This window comes from Ictidomys tridecemlineatus, chromosome 8, assembly GCF_052094955.1.
Source record: "Ictidomys tridecemlineatus isolate mIctTri1 chromosome 8, mIctTri1.hap1, whole genome shotgun sequence".
NCBI lineage: Eukaryota > Metazoa > Chordata > Mammalia > Rodentia > Sciuridae > Ictidomys > Ictidomys tridecemlineatus.
In genome coordinates, this window is record NC_135484.1 from 154,922,641 (window position 1) to 154,939,634 (window position 16,994).

The window sequence follows — 16,994 nt, forward strand, 5'->3', positions numbered from 1 at the left end:
GCTGGGGGTGCTTGCTGGGCACTGGGCGCCTGGGGCACAGCTTCCTGGGGATCAGTGCATCTAGTGGTGTCCAGAGGAGCAGAGGACAGTCCCTGCCACCTGCCTGTTGACCCAGCGAGCGCTCACAGTCGCCCAGTGAGGTCATTGGAGGACAGCAGAGTGATGGTGGCAGTGTTTGGGTGGCCTTGCGCTGGGGAAGAGGTCAGGGTGGGTCTAGGCCCTGAAATCCGAGTGCTGTTTTTATGTAGAGGACGGATAGTGCTGCTGGCTGTTCTTGCTAGATTTCTGGAAATCCCTGCAGGTGGAGAAACCACTGGGCTAGGCAGAAGGAGCGCAGCTGAGACCATCCCGTGGCTCAGACACAAAGGAGTGCTTCCTTGAACACGTTCAAAAGGAGCTGTTAGCATTTCGATAGGGTGGCCGCAGTGCAGGTGGAGTTTTCAGTCTCAAGAGTTAAAATTAATTAGCACTATTCCAAAAATCTGTAATAAAATGGAGCTTGTCAGGAAAATGAAGTCAAGTGTAAAAAAGGGTTTGGCAGAAAAGATTCCATTTGGCCATTTTTTCTTTTTTTTACTGAAGCATAAATTTATTTTAGATGAACTTTGGATGTTTCTCTCAGGGAAGGGAAGGGAGTGGCAGGAAGTTCTTCAAATCCTTTTGGGAACATCAGAGTGATCCTGGGGATTATGGCAACTCCCTGTTGACACACTAACTTGTGGTTGTGTGGCAGGGGTGTGTGTGTGTGTGTGTGTGTGTGTGTTTCTAGATCCTGACATTAATTTTTGTTCTTTATTTCAAGCACATGTACAATTTCTTGGCTCAGCCAAATGCCATTGCTCACCTGGACCTATCCAACACAGAGTGCTCCGTGGACATGGTAATGTTCTTTCCCGTGGCTTTGGGGGTCTTAGAAACACTGTGTGCGTGCGCACAGCCTTTGTCTCTAGTAAGACCTTCTCCTGGACCTAGAGATGTCTGAAAGTAAGTGTGCTGCTTCTCCCCAGGTCTGTGGTGCTCTCCTCCGCGGATGCCTGCAGTACTTAGCTGTGCTCAATCTCTCCAGAACCGTCTTCTCTCACCGGTACGAATCCCTCCTGCAGAGCCTTCTCTGGGAGAATGACGTAGTGACAGTGAAAACAGGCTGCAGGGGTGCGTGCTGCCCAGGAGGACAGCCTTGGACCCTGTGTGGCCTTGGCGGCAGGCTCCATCCTCTTCCTTGGCCCGGTCAGGTTCTTACCAGTACCTCCACTGACTCTGAGCTGGGTGGCTCATGGCTTTTCATGTGAGCAGGTGCTCTCTTCATACAGTGAAAGCCCTTCTAGAAACTTCTGTGGGTGTGAGTCCCAGTGACAAGCCTAGAAGTAAGGACAAACTCTTTCTGGGGGCAGAGGCAACAGCCCTCCCAAAGCTCCCGCCCCTCGATGTGTGGAAGCCGTGGAGAAGCACTAGGACTCCGGGAGGCAGCGGCATGGAGTGTGAGAGGGCGGGAGGAGGTGAGGGGACCGTCGGGGCTGCGTAGGTGTGGCCCTGGCCATCCTGCCCGGATCAGCCAGCCTCAGCCTGCCCAGGGCTGCAGGTCGGAAACAGGACGTGGTCATTGCTTGTCGTTCACAGTGCATGGTGTTGCTTTGTAGTGGGGCCACCTCCGCGGTCCATAGCTGGCTTTTTAGGAGCTCCGTCTGCTGGGGGGTGGGTAGCCCTCACACATGCTGAGCTCTCAGCCTGGCAGCGTGACCCGCGGTCGTGGCTGGCAGATTTGACAGTCTATAGTTAGAGTGCTTTTTGCTTCATTAATGAACAGTGGTGTAAATTCTGCAGGAGCCACACACGTCACCAGTTCCTCAGTAGAGGAGGGTCAGAGGTGGGAAGAACCATGAGCACCTGCTTGGTTCTAGGTCCTTCTGGTGGCCCTGCTCAGCTCCTGTGGTGGACGGCAGCTTACGAAGTGGCTCTGGCTGTGACTGAAAGGCCCGAGTGACGGCAGAGACTGCAGAGCTTTTGTGTCTTCCGCTCTTTTACGTCCACAGCTCCGTTGCGTCTGGGGACTGCTCGGCAGTGCAGCCCCGAAGCTCATGGAGCGCCCCGTGCTGACAGATTGTCCTCCAAGGAGAGGCTGTGATTAAACTGTTCAAGCCAGCTTCTCACCCAGGCCAGCCCTGGGAAGCGCCCAGTGACAGGCTGTGATTAGACTGTTCAAGCCAGCTCCTCCCCAGGCCAGCCCTGGGAAGCGCCCAGTGACGATGTCAAGATCGCTGCATTCACGCTGAGGTGTGAAGGAGAGCTAGGCCCGTCACGCATTTGTTCACAGATAATTTCATAAGTGTGCCAGGCTGTAGTAACAGTGACCCGCCCGGTCCCCAGGGCTGCTCCACCCCATTGGCCTCCATTGGCCTTCAGCAAGGGTAGCCGCCACATTCCCTTCCCCCTCACCTGGGAGGCCGTCCTCTCCAGAGCCTTCACAGTCCCACAGCAGAGAGAGACCCCAGCAAAGTCCCTTGCTCTCAAAGCATCTCGGGAAGCTGCACTCGTCTCTTCCCTTCACCTCTGCTGGCCGCGGAGAGCACGAGGCTCTCAATGGCAGGTGTCAGCCCCCTCAGAAAGGGGACCCGGGTATTTGGGGACACTGAACAGTCAACCAGGACAAAGCAGCAGGAGCAAGACCAGTCGGCGAACCACTGGACGGCGTTTGCTTACGGCACACAAGGCGCAGGAGTGCCCAAGCTGGTGCGCTGTCCTCTCTGCACACAGCTTTGGAGACGTCCAATACCATATGTCCTCTCTTTCCTCTTAGTTTGGTTTTTCATCTTTTCAGGTAAAGATTCTGGTTTAGATTTTTCCTCCTGGAATCCTCTTGTTTTAAACTGTATTTTGAATCTGCCAGATGTTCCCAGGTCTTCCCAGACCTTGGGCATGAAGAATCATGGACTGACAGGGGGTGAGCTGGACACGGGTGGCTCCGCCCCCTCCCTCCGCCATCCACGCTGCTCCCCGCGCAGGGGCTCCCGCTGTCGCCTGGCACGTCTTCCATTCTCCCACCAGTTCCGCCAGAGGGAACCCAACAGGCCAAGGGCCTCCACACCAGGGTGTTCCGGGGCCTTCAGTTCTCCTTCACCCCTGAGCTGGGGTTTGACCCTCTTACTTCCCGCCAGCGGCCGGGGGATGCACAGGAGCTTGCAGCCACTTCATTTTGAGTTTTCTCTTTATTCTGACTCTGGGGCTGGAGGAAGATTCACAGAGCGGATGGAGGAGCTCAACAGGTGATTCGCCGAGCAGGCTTCCCGCCACTCAGACTTGGAGCTATGGCTCAGCTTGACACCACGTCCCCATCTTGCTGCATCCGAGACCTGCTATTTCTAAACACAGCCATCTGCAGGCAGAGATCCTTCATGTCTGACACTACCCAGTGGGAAGCCTCTTAAGATCAATGCAAAGTGTGCCTCTCTGACCTCCTGCTTTTAAAAACTCCAGATGTGCCGTTTCCTGGAGACGGATGGGGTCAAGTCCAGGGGCTCACCAGCTGCCGAGGAGACGTGCTCAGGGCACTGAAGACCTGGCGCGTTCCGCACCAGCCTTGATTTCTCCATTTAGGCCTCGGGCGTTTGTCTTCTCCTCGACGTTTCTGAGTGTGCTGGCACGCGGGCCATTCACAGGGCCTGGGTGGCCAGTCCGTGCGCCTGGGGGAGGGGGACCACTCACAGCTCTCGTGTTTTTGCAGGAAAGGAAAAGAAGTGCCCCCGTCCTTCAAGCAGTTCTTCAGCAGCTCCCTGGCTCTGATGCACATCAACCTCTCCGGCACAAAACTGTCTCCCGAGCCCTTAAAGTGAGTGATGGCTTCCTTTTCTCCAGAGCTTTGAAGGTCGAGTTTGTTATTCTGGGAGTGCTCGAGGGAAGAGAGAAGGCCGCGTAATGCAAAGACCGAAAAGGCACTGAGGATAGGTTTTACTCGGAGGTGGAAGAGTTGGTGGGAAGTGTTAAAGCACCCTGTGCAGGTAGATATCATTGCCGCTTCTCCTTCACGAGCGTTCTCCCTGTGGTTCGTGACCTTGGCGGTCGTCACTGCTCTGACACACAAGAAGGTTCCGAGCACGTGCGGACACGCGGCCCTGACCCCTGTGACGGGCACAATGAATACGCGTTGATCGCTGTGCCTCCAGGTGCCCTTGCCTCTGGCTCCCCTCTGTTCGGCCTGTTTTTAGGCCTAGTCTTGGGTGCGTCTTAGTCCACGTTTGTTCTAGATATTTCTACTCACAGTGGTCATCAAACTCTGTCCATCATGTGGGCAGCAGAGTCAGTTTTTAGCTGCTTGGGTGTCTGAGTTACTGAGCGTTTCTAGGCTGACAGGCGACTTAAGTTATAGAATTTAAGACTGCAGTTGAGTTGAGGTTTGAGAGGAATCTGTCACCTTGGGATTTCCGTTCATCTTTTTTGCCAGACGGAATCAAAGGTGGGCGTCCAGAGGCGAAGGAGTCGGGTTCTCTCTGTGCCTGGAGAGGGTGTGTCGCAGTAGCCCTGGTCGTGCGCCCTGTCAGGCAGGCTCAGTGCTGCAGACGGCTCCCTCCCCAGCTGGTGTCACCCGCGGCAGTGACCCGCGCTCTTCCCTTGTGCTCCGCATGAGATGTTCAAAATCAGTACCTGCTATTCATTTTACTAGAAAATGCATTTTCTTCTAATTTTTAAGTTTCCTTTTTTGTTGGAGGTCTGAGGTTCTGGCTTCCACCTGGCACCATATGGTGAAAACAAAGAATGCCTCTCGGGAAAGCAGGTCCAGTGTGGTACTAGAAAGCGCCTGGGGTCACAACTACAGCAGGCTTTGCTTTTTTTTTTTTTAATGTTTAGTTAATGTGTTAGCTGTCTCTAAGCCTAGCAGCCACGCTGGGCGTTGTAGCCCATGCCTGTAATGCCAGTGGCTCGGGAGACTGAGGCAGGAGAGTCGAGAGTTCAAAGCCAACTGTAACAACTTAGTGAGGTCCCATCTCAAAGGAAAATAGAAAAATGGCTTGGGGATGTGTCTCAGTGTTTGGGCGCCCCTGGGTTCAATCCCTGGTACCAAAAATAAACCAACCAACCAACCTAACAGCCAAAAACAATTAAAAAAATATCCCTATGATTCGGCTACTTGTATTGGCTACTAAGAAAACTATGACAACTAGTGTTCCAAAGGGTCTCCTTTACGATTTAACCCTGTGCATTCAGCTAGAATCGATTAACCATCACAGTATGACAGATTTGGGGTACTGAGTACAGAGCAAACCCAGATGCAGCCCTTGTGCTCAGTGGGAGACGGTCACGTTCAGCAGAGTTTTGGTGATAAGTGCATTTTTTCTGATTGTTCAGAATGTTGCCCTTGTGTGATGCAGAGTGATCGTTCAATGGCTCGATGTAGTTGATGTTATGCATTATCCCACGCCGTAGCAAACCGGGACTTACTGGACTTTACTGTAGCTGTGTACTTGTGAATATTCTACTTGAAAGATATTTTGTAATCTTAAATCTCATGACCTGTTATTTATGGGAATGTTTAATCACGTTAATTCAGGGGTCACGTCAGCTCTGGGTTTTACTCAGTATAGATTTTACAGAGCGGAAAAACGCTTAATAGCTGAAGATTCCCAAAACCACGTTCCACGCGTACTTTGGTGTGTTATGATGAGTGGACGGATGGCAGGTGCCTGGGTCCACCTGTGAGGGAGGGGCAGGAAGGGACAGCAGAGTCCACACATGCACTGTGGCCTGTGATGCTGACCGCAGCAGTGGGGAGCTGGTGGCTTCCTGGGAAGCTGGCTGTGAGATGGTGGCCGGCTTGTAGGATACGCATTGGGACGTGCTTTACGACTCCCTCTGTGGAGGGGCAAAAGAAGACAGCAGCACTGGACAGAGGGCAGGGGGTGCTGGGGGCCCCTGGGAGGGGAAGGAAGTGGAGGGCATTCTGGTCCTGCAGGGCAGCACCCACGGCTGTCCCCAGCTGTCACAGGGCTCGGTGGATGGCTCAACCCCAGATGCCTGCCATGCACCCCGAGGGCGGAGGGCACCCCTGCTTCTTAGAGCTCTTGGGATCAGTAGCTGTGAGAGAATGAACTGTCACTTCCTTTGAGAGTGACACTTCACATAGGATGTTCCACAAGTTTCCCGCTGATCTGGGGTCCTTTCGAAGGAGGCATGTGAACCCTTCCTTCATGATGGGGCTTTCCCTTTGGGCTGCCTTCAGTCTGTTTGAGTATCTCCAGGCTTTAGAGAACCTGGTGGCCCTGCTCCAGGGTCCCCTCCAGTCTCCCAAGGGTGCTCCTTGCTGCTGGTCCTTCTTGTTCTCTGGCTTCTCTCCCCACCCCTTCCCCTGGGCCCTCCTCCCTCCCGCCATGCAGCACCCCTCTCTCCAGTCCCGTGGGCTTGGCTGAAGACTTAAACCTGCACCCATGCTCCTCCACCAGGACGAGGCGTCCCCCACCCAAGACGGGGAAACTGAATGCCAGTTCTTCTCACTGGTTTTGCAGCAGGGGCTGAGGACCGAGGGGAGAGTGGCTGGGCGTTCTGCTGTCACGAGGTTACAGTGCAGGACACTTCCTCCTGCACAGCCCCCCATCCCGGGCCCCCTGCCCACCCTTTGCTGTAGTTGTGTTTTGTTTGCCAAAACAGTTTCTGTGGCCCGTTTATTTACGGGTCTCCTGACATTGGCCTTCTGTAGCTGACTATGTCAGAGAGCACCTTTGCCTTCCTGGGCCTCAATCATGTGGGTGAAAAGTGGGGATTATCTTCCTTGGTCTGAGCATTATGAAATGCAGTGTTGGGGCAGGTGGGTCCATCCTGGAGTCTCACCTTATGCTAGAAACTGAAGAGACCTCCTTGATGATGTCCAAACCCTAGGTTTGCTGCTGAGAATCTGAGAACCCTAAAAGAGTGACGTGGGTGAGGTCACCCAGCTTCTCGTGAAAGACTTGAGACTGGCCTCGCGGGTTTTAGTCTCAAGTACTTTTGGTGGCTCAGTTCTGCCCCAGAAAAGAATGTCAAAAAAGCAGTTTTTAGGCAAAGAGAAGCTGTTTAATGAAGTTGGCGCATACCCCGATGGGACGGACCCAGCCTCTCTCCTAGGACAGTGCTGCAGAGTGACAGACAAGCGAACAGGTCCTGGCTGGGGGTGGCAGCCAGCTCTGCCTGGCCACTCAGCTCTTTTGGTGGTGAGCCCAGAACCCAGTGGCTGGAAGAGGGAATGTCAGGGGCCTGGCTGTGAAGGGATTAGCTTTCTTCCCTCCTCACCAATGCCCACTTTGGAGTAGCCTGGCCAGGGTCCTTTTCCTGGGAGCATGAGAACAGTCGTCCAGCGCCTGACTCCGCTCACCACCGGCCTGAGTCATGATGACCTGCACACATTTATTTTCTGTGTGTAAGAGCAGGAGCTTTCTGTTCTTACTGAGTTCACTACTAGGTCCGATTTAGGGCTTTTGTCCATTCTGTGTAATCTAATGGGTGTGGAATTTTTGTGTCAAACCCGGTCAGTGGCATTGGAATTTATGAGACTGGCCTGTAAAAGTGGAGTCGATGCAGTTTCTTAGAAAGATATGACATCCAAGTGCCGAATCCAGTCTCCCCGATTTGCAGATAAGGAAATGCCTTCTTCACAGACATGGGTTTTCCTGGTCCTGTAGGTGGCCAGCCAGCCAGGCCCCTGGACAGGCTCAAGACATGTGCCTGCTTGTGTCCAGAGCTCTCCAGCCCTGGCACATGCTCTTCTTAGGAAGAATAATAAGCTCATCCAGCTGTGATTCCACATCCTGCAGCACTGGAATTGGCCTCCCTGGCTACAGTATTCCCTGGGGAAAGCCAGCTTTTCTTTGCCACTGTAACAATCGTCTAATAGTATCCTAAACATTATTAGAGCTGTCCTCCAGCAGATGCAGGTGGGGATTTATCTGTGATGAACACAATTTAATTTCAATATGCAATTAGGTGTGCTGCTGGCTTATTTGCGCAGGGATGGTGGTTCTGCCAGGTTTGGCACGGAGGATGGCCCCGCCACTGTCAGGCAGAGAGTGCTGCTGGGTAGTGTTTTACTGTAGAGGGAGCAGAAATGCAGTTGGCATTTTAAGAAAAGAAAGGTGATTCAAAAGAGCATTCTTCTCCCAGGGTTTGTTCAGTGTGCTCACAGTGTGTGTGTGTGTACGCGCGCACGCCCATGTCGTGTGGAATGGTATCTAACCCTTGTGTGTTTCCTCCCACAGAGCGCTGTTGCTGGGCCTGGCTTGTAATCACAGCTTGAAAGGGGTTTCTCTTGATCTCAGCAACTGTGAGGTAAGACCACCTTCAGACTGCGGACTGCAGTAGATCATAGCCTCAAAATCACTTGCCCTTCTTCCTGCAAAAATGTGATTCTGTGAGTCTGCAGGGTATAAAGGAAGCAGAGAGACACACATTGCACAAGTAGCCTACATTATGTGTTTCGCAAGTTTCGTCTACGAATAGCCGCTGAACACCATGCAGAAAGCATCTGAGGGGTGTCTAATGGCTGTTTCTCCAGGCTCAGAGCCTGTTGCCTAAGTATTCTTGACGATGCCGCGAGGTACAAAGCTACAAGCCAGTTCTGTTGTCGTGAAGTGTGACACACAGCATTCCTTGCAGGGGACACGTGCATGTACCTGACTTGGATTTCCAGAGCGTAAAAACAAATCACTTTCTCATCATTAATTTTGCTTTTTAGTATCTTGATTCAGAACAGGAAAGTGAAATGCCTCTCTGAATCATAGCGGCCCAGACCTTCCACATCCGAGGCCACACAGAACACCTGACCTAGCAGCCTTTGTGTTTTAGAGGACACCTAAGCCTTTCCTACCTTGGGACTTTAGTTTCTGAGGAGGTTGGTAAGAATGTACCAGGTGCCAGTCTCTGGCCTCTCCAGAGCCTGGGCCTGCCCAGCGAGTCAAGGCCTGTTTCTTCTGCTCCTCAGTCCATCCTGGCCTCTGGCCTTCTGTTCTCCCCACTGGTCATGTGCCTGTTGGACCCTGCTCCTCCCTAAGGCCCTCTAGCTTGAGGCCACTCCTGCGCACGTGGGTCAGGTCCTGGCCGTGCAGTCCTGGATGGACTGGTTGATGTTGCCCCAGCCTCTACACACGCAGAGTGGAGGTGAAGTTAGTAGGTCGCCAGTTGCTGTGGGGTTTAAAGGGCTTTCTGAAGAGTGCCTCTTCGTACCTGGTTCTCATCGAGGCTGCTGCTCCTGCTGTTTTCTTGTCTCTCTGGCTGCCAGGTTTCTTCCCTGAGTCTTGAGCCCTTCACGATTGTGTTTTTCTCATTGTCTGGTGACATGCATTTGGACACTGAACCCCAGTGTGCCTTGCTGGGCACGATGAGTTGGCTCCCGTCTAGTTTCCCAGCGAGGTTGTGGCCTTCTGGAGGGAAGGACTTGTGCCACGCTTGGTATCGTGTTTCCCTTACCTCCCAACAGGATGCCAGGCACCAGCCCAGCACTCGATGTTGTAGAAGATCGATACTTCACCTCTCGGAAAGTTCTAGAAACTGATGAGTCTGGAATGATACCATGTAAATTGTCAGTGTAGGATGCTTCCTTAATTTTGATACCACCTTTGCCATTTAGTAGTCTTATTGTTTTAAAAAAGAGAAAACAAAAAAAAGTACAAAAATTCAAAAAACAAAACCAAACTTGAAAAAGTACCCTAGCATTATGGACCTTTCCCGTGCAAAAAAACCAGTAGTCTTTCATTTATGAAGACAGGTGATGACGTAGAAAACAGCTCTGGCCTTTTCTTTCATACTTTTTTTTTTTTTTTTTTTTACTTAAGACAGAAAATTCACATCAAATGGTTAGTCTCTGATGGTGGGATTGACGGTTACTGTTATGAAAATCCCAGCTTAATTTTGGCCTCTCACTTCCGGATCGATCATAGGAAAAGTTGAGACTGCAGACAGACGGAGGCCTTGACAGTATGCCTCTCCCTTTCGTGGCTCAGTGTGCTGGCCACACGTGTAAAGGCTCAGCTTGTACTGCTGCGGGTGAAGGCCGGCCGCACAGGACTCTTGTCTTGAACCCTGTCGCAGTGTGGTGTCACCCTGTGCTCCTCGGGGCTCGGTGGGTTTCAGGTTGCTCCTGTGCAGGAGAAGTAACCCCTCAGGTGTTTGGAGGTCCGGCTCACCTGAGCTGAGGTGCTTGGTGCTGAGTCCTGGCCGTAGGTCTGCCGGGTTCCCACTGTGGGGTTTATGCGGTTGGAGAGAAGCTTCCCCACCGCGAGGGTGAAACGGTGCTCTTGTGAACATCGTCTTTCTGTTCATTCTCGATTTAGCCCGTGTAGGTCCAACCTCTTCACGGTTATCATCTGTGAGAATCGTGGAAGGATTCACACTTGACTTTCCCCATCACATGAATCTTGTTTCAAAATCCAAAAGGTGGTTGGGAATAAAATGTTCTCCTTGTCACTTAACCGTCACAGGGGGTCACTTCTGCAGGGGGCCTTTCTTGAGAGCTGGGGCTGATGTACCTGAGACGTGTCAGGGTGTGGGATCTGGCGCTGGAGGGTCTGATGGTGGTCCTGCAGTTCCCATGTGGTGCCTGAGGGCCAAGCAGCTCCATCGGGACCCCGGGGTCACAGCCACCCATGCCACGGAGTCAAAGAACCTTGTGAAATGTTGATGTTGTTTTATGTTTATGAATCAATCATTTAATATAAAATATCTGTATAGAATTTTTGAATCAGGTTCATTTTTCTTGATGGGGAAAAAATTCCAGCCCTTAGTTTTAAAGTCAGGTTTGTGTGGTGTCATAGAGGGTAAAGCACCGTCGTGTGAGATGGTGACTGAGTTTACTGGGGGCAGACAGGACAGTCACCTTGAGGCAGAATGAAGGCGTCTGGAGGAGACTTAGGATGGGTTGACCCAGGCGGCCTCTTTAAAGGAACCTCTTCCCGGTTACTCATCCTCACGCTCTGGCGAGTGGCCACTTGTCTTGCAGAGCTCAGGGTGGCTCCAGATTCCCCGAAAGGAATTTGAGAGAGGAGATTTGCGCTTTCAAGCTACAAGAAGAAAGTTTCTGTAGGAATTGATCGATCATGACGTCGCTTCCCTATAATACAGATACCATTTCTGTCTGGAGAACTAACTCCAACATTCTGGTCTGGGTCCTGTTGGGTGTGCAGTGAGTGCTGCAGTTACCCTGACCTTTCTAGATCACTCGGATTCTTAACTGCTGTCTCCAAAGGTGTTTCTCATAATTATGTCACCACTGGGTTTTAATTCCTTGGTTTTCTGGTACTGCCAGGGAGTGACCTCTCTTCTGTAAGATGGGGTCCATGGTAGTCCTGGGGGTGCCCGGGCCCCGGGGAATCAAGAGGCCCCTCGGAGGCCCAGCTCGGGTCCTGGGCTGTGACCTGACGTCTTCCTCCTGTGAGTGGGATGGTGGTAGTCTCCAGGGACAGCATGTGTCGCAGTGCCACATGGTTGGCCCAGCATGTTTGAGCTACTCCCTGGAGAGGAAGAGGGTTTCTGTGGAGGAGACTTATTCTAAATGTCGGAATTTATAGCACAGGTCAATACTGCCTTTTTAAATTTTTTATTTGAAACTATAAACTTTCTTTATTAAAAATTTTTAAAAATTGCCTTCAAAGTTGTTTTTTTTTTTTTTAAATATATCTTTCAAGAAGAATCATCTCATCCACCTAGAGTCACACCTGAGTTCTGGACACCGCGCAGTATTCCCCTCTGTGGTCACGCTTGCCTCTGTGGCCTTTGTCCGAGGCTGGGGACTGAGCCCTCCTGCAGGTGTTTGGAGGAATGTGTCTCATTGCCGTGGAGGCAGGTCCCTGAAGAGGAGCTCTGAGCTGTTTCATGTGTCGCAGTGACACCGGTGTCCCTGTGTGTCCCCCATGCACCTTCTCCCTAAGGGAGGAATTGCCTAGGTCTTTGATCTATGGCTTGTAGTCACAGCTCAGGGGAACAATCTGCACGTGCTGGACTTGAATTCCTTAAGAGATGCAGAGGCCAGCTGAGGCCAAGAGCCAGCCCAGATCTAGGTATGAGAGTTGCTTGAAGGGACACTCTCCTGCAGATGAGCACGCAATTCACTTCGACTCTTGATGCAGAGGAAGAGGGCACAGGTAGTGACGTGTGCCGCGTGTAGGACGGTGCAGCAGCCACGACAGCAGCTTTCCATGCAGGGCATTCCTTTGGAGGGCCCTTCTGCCAGCCTGGAGGTGGCACTGCGCCTGTGCCCATCAGCCCGTCAGTCCACATCAGTGTGGATGACTGCAAAGGTTCCCCGGGACAGGTGGCACTGTGAGATGGTCTAAGACATGAGACTAACTACTCCCACCTGGGAAGTGGCTCATGTTTTCTCATCTTTTTTTTTTTCTTTAGGAAAACCTTCATCATTCAGTTTTATGTGTGGAAAATCCCCAAGATGAAATTGGCTTATTAAAGTTGGAACCCACACAGGGGAAAAATATATAATTTGGGTGCTATTTTACACTGCCATATCTTTTTAAATAGCAAATGGTCTTGAAGAAGGAAAGTGAGTTATTAAAGTTCTCTCCAAATTTCAGTTTTCCTTGCTTTGCTCGTCCCCGTTGAGGATAGTTGAGTGATAGACACAACTTTTCCCTTGAGTGACATCCGAAGTGTTCCACCTTCCACCAATGAAAAGACACCATTCTCAGGAAAGAAATGATATCTTATTTTTAACATCTTGAAAAATGTTTTGTGATTCAGCTCAGTTCTCTTTGATCTTGCTTTCCTTTCAATGGTGCTAGTGTGTGGGATCCAAATGAGGGTAATTTAAAAACCAGCTTCACATGCAGACATGGCTTTGATTATGCAAATTGACTTAAAAGGATTTTCATTTACAGTAATGGAAAAGCTTTTACTGTTTTGGGAAAGGTTTAGCTTTGGGGGAATTATAGGCACCTAATAACCTATAAATTTAATTGGATATTCTTGGGAACCAAAGATGAATTATTATTTACATTTAAATTTCTGTTGTGGGAACCCATTGTAGGCCGGAGGACTTCTCTGGACCCCTTTTTGCAGTGTGTTAACAGAGACTTCAGCTGCTCTCTCCCTTTTCCTCCTGCTGCTGATAACGTTCTTTGTTTTTTTCTCCTTGCGCTTTCCTTAGCTTGGCCATTGTGTAAGTACTTTATGAATCAATAAACTAGCACATATTGGTTGTATTTGATTCTTTTTTAAGCATTGAAAAATGTTAATTTTTTGTGTACAATTACTATCAGTAAAATATTTATAAAATAAACAGAATTAAACAGATGTTACTTGTAGTTTTCATTTACCTAAGTAGAATATTTTTACTATACAGAGGTAGGACACCGAGATTTCCTTGCAGAATTTTATTTCGCAACAGAGAAATCACTGTCACCAAACTGTCACAGTGAAGGATTATGAGTTTCTGTCTCTCTTCTTAAACCTGCCCCTTTTATACTCCGAACACCCCCTGTTTCTTTGAAGTGCTTGCCTAGGCGGGTCCCCGTCCCTGTTCACTTCTCCCATTGCTGAGCGCCGCGGCCTGCTACAGAGCTTCGAGGAACAATTTATGGTTTCTTTCCCCCTTTTTTTTTGGTTTATTTTTGAAATTTATTAATCACAAACTGATTCATTATAAGATATTCAGAGATTGAATTACTAGAAGGATTTAGAGAGACATAAAACAGGAAAATCGCTCAGCTTTGGTTATCAGGTGCAGCAGACCTAAAATCACTTCCAAGGGTTCTCAGACATTTACACTTGAATCCTGTGCTTACTCAGTTCCGGCCAGTAGCCAGCCGTGTGCAGGTGGCACAGTAGCAGGGTTCCTGGGCAGGGCTGGGGGTGGAGATGGGCCCTGCAAGGGCATTGGGAGACCAGAAAGCATGTGGGCCCTCGGTGACTGAGATCTGCATCTGAGGAGTCCCAACCACAGACTGGAATATCAGGTTTTTGATGTGTCTGTTCTGGACACGCGCACGCTTTCCCCTGGTCGTCTGCCTCCACAGTGCAGCAGAACGACCGTGTACCTGGCCTTTACATCCTGTCGGGTACCGTCAGTGACCTAGCCTTGGTTTAGAGGGACAGGAGAGGCGTAGACACACACACCTTGTTCGGGAAGGCCCCTGTGGTCTTCCTCTTTTTGCAGAGGCTGTGGGGTGAGGTGTTGCGTTGCCTGTGTAGGAACAGCAGCGTCTCCTCGCTGTGGAGATTAGATTTTTGGACTTGATGGGTGTGTGTGTTTCCTTTGGCTTGTTTCGTGACCCCCTGTTCTTTCTTGGTGCTCGGTGACCCTCTGACGGGGCAGACGCCTGACTTTGCCTTGGTTTGTCTCTTAGCTGAGGTCGGGGGGTGCGCAAGTCCTGGAGGGCTGCATTGCTGAGATCCACAACATCACCAGCCTGGACATCTCCGACAACGGTGAGTCACGCGTCGGGAGAGACGCCGAGATAGGATCTGAAGCAAGTTGGAAAAGGGAAGGTGATCTTAATGATAATATCAGTTCATTTCTCGACTGATGGGGCTTTCAAATTTAACCATAGAGCTTACGGGTAGCATAGATCTGTGCCAGAGTCTCACGAAGTTGGTTTCTAAGGCCAAATATACAAGCTCTGTGGAGTAAAATACCACTTTGAAAACAATAGCATCCAGGGCCGGGGGTGCAGCTCAGTGGTAGAGTGCTGGCCGAGCATATGCAGGGCCCTGGGATCCGTCCCCAGCACTGCCCATAGTAAGTGGGTGTCCAGCCACAGCAGTGCAGAGCTGGGCGATGCTGTGCGGGCAGGTGTCGCAGGTGTCCTGTGTCACGTGTGTTTTGACTCTCCTCACTCTGATTCTTTCCAGGTTTAGAATCTGACCTCTCCACCTTAATAGTGTGGCTCAGTAAAAACAGATCAATACAACACCTGGCGCTAGGCAAAAATTTTAATAATATGAAATCCAAGTAAGAGTTTTGCATTTTTTTCTTTATATGACAATGATGAAAATAACCAGTCTCGTGAAAGCTTTTGATTTGATTCCACTGTCCACATCTTTAAAATCCCTTTAGAAATCTGACACCTGTGTTGGACAACTTAGTACAGATGATCCAAGATGAAGAATCAGTGAGTATTGTTTTCCATGCTTTTGACTAACGCCTTTTATTTGTTGCCGTTCTTACTGACTGTCTCTACGGGATTCATGCCCAAATGCTTACAGATGATTCTACCCAAGCATCCATGTTCTGTTGTTAAGTCTTAAAAAATGTAGAATAAATATTTATGCTTTCGTAGCGTTGGAGGATGTCTTTAGACATTTATTTGTTCTTCATTCCGTTCAACTCATCACCAGCCACAGGAATGTTGTAAATCATAGCTGACAGGAGGTCGGCTCCTGAGTCTGTCTTCTCATTAGCCTTCCCACTTCCTAACTCGGGCTCCCACGCGGACCCTCGGGTGATCCCTTATGCTGAGGAGCATCCTGCTGCTGCCGATGAGCTGCATCTCGTGATTGTGTGGAGTTCACAGACAGGAAGTCTCCGCAGCTTAAGTGGCTGCTTCAGCTCCAGCACCTCTCCCTGTATTCCCCTCGCCTTGAGTGGCTTCCCACCAAGCTTAGTTCAGGGTGAAGACGTCTGACTTCAAACGCAGTCCTGGCTTGCCGCCTCTGAGTGCATTACCAGAAGAGGACAGGTGTTTTACAGACAGAGAGCACCCAACCACGCGGCCATTTAATTTAGAGCTGGGGCTTCCTACCTTGTATGTCACCCGTACTGTGGAAGATTGTGTCCTAGTTGGTCACCACACTCGGCTTTTATGGTTCCTGAAACCCAGACCCATGCATTCCTCCTGTGAAGAGGCCCATCCTTCATGGCCTGTCATGCCTTCCCTGTCACGGTTTGGAAAAGTATTGGTTTTCCTTTTGAATTCACACCGGGACACGAGGGCAAATCCCATAACCAGGGTAAGCTGAGGTTCCTGAGGAGGCCTCGAGCCCAGAGGGAGGGAGGGTGGAGGTGTGCTCCTCACCCCGGGCTGCGCTGTGCCCTGCCTGTCGGGTGTGCGTGAACTTCCCAGTGTGCGTGAACTTCCCAGTGTGCGCGACCCAGTGGCCCCTGTTGTCACTGAAGGACTCAGCACTTCTCTGTCCTCCCTTGCTAATAAGCCCCATATTTTGTGACTCTTCCACTGGATTATTAAGATTAGGGGCACAATTAGAATGCAGTGTACGCTTTTCAGAGTTTATGCTGTGCGTTTACACATTTGATTTGACTTGGTAGCGCTCTGCTTTCTTTGTGTTCCAGGTTTCCCAGTATTGGCCCGATTTTAAAGGGTGAGGAAAACCAGTGTTGCAGAGTCATAGTTAATATTTTTCCCAAAATATTTTAGCCCATATTTTAGAAAATTTTTTTTATTTTATGAAAATAGTATATCTTTCATGTTTCACACATTATGTAAGGATCTTTTGTTTCCATGATTTAAAACTCTTTTAAAGATAATATTTAAAACTCACTTAAAACATACTTGCAAATGATAAAGTTTGCTATAAAGGTTATCTCTGCCGATGCAAAAGTTTGATTAATGTGTTGCTAATAATGCTGTGCTATGAATGGCTTTTTATTTCATGTCATTGAAAAGTAGGTGGCTTTTTTTCCTAAAGGAGGTGGCTTCTGTTTTTTTCATCTGCTGAATCAGTAGGTACAAAGCAATTTAAAAGTCTTGTGAGTTCAGAAATCTCACAAAAAGCTGGTACCATTGGGCTAACTTCTTGATTCATTTATCTGAGAGTTTTGCATATATAAATATAATCTCTACTTTTGACATTTAGACCTCATGTTTGCAGAACTTGCTCTCTGACACCTGTGACATCCTTTATTGGCCCATGGTGGCACTTAGCTGGGAAACATAGACACCTGTGGGCTCCACTGCAGCCTTGGGGTGTACACGTGGTCTTCAGCCTGCTGGACCCAGAGTCATGGGACAGAGGCATGGGGGGCCAAGGTCATAGAGGTGTGTGCTACAGGATTACAGACACACGTTGTGACCAACAAC

At 50.0% G+C, this 16,994-nt stretch overlaps 1 protein-coding gene across 17 annotated transcripts in view; it reads left to right on the top strand.

The window, feature by feature from the left end:
- Nucleotides 1-16,994, top strand: part of Carmil1 (capping protein regulator and myosin 1 linker 1) — a 230,180-nt gene that overhangs the window by 141,169 nt on the left and 72,017 nt on the right. For 16 of the 17 annotated variants that reach the window (XM_021734403.3, XM_078020631.1, XM_005337027.5 and 13 more), the window contains 7 exons: nucleotides 803-880; nucleotides 1,008-1,084; nucleotides 3,719-3,823; nucleotides 8,214-8,283; nucleotides 14,304-14,385; nucleotides 14,809-14,908; nucleotides 15,014-15,068. In XM_021734403.3, coding sequence (XP_021590078.2) covers nucleotides 803-880; nucleotides 1,008-1,084; nucleotides 3,719-3,823; nucleotides 8,214-8,283; nucleotides 14,304-14,385; nucleotides 14,809-14,908; nucleotides 15,014-15,068 — 567 coding nt within the window. The remainder of the gene's footprint in view (nucleotides 1-802; nucleotides 881-1,007; nucleotides 1,085-3,718; nucleotides 3,824-8,213; nucleotides 8,284-14,303; nucleotides 14,386-14,808; nucleotides 14,909-15,013; nucleotides 15,069-16,994) is intronic. The other variant, XM_040282088.2, reaches the window with a different exon arrangement.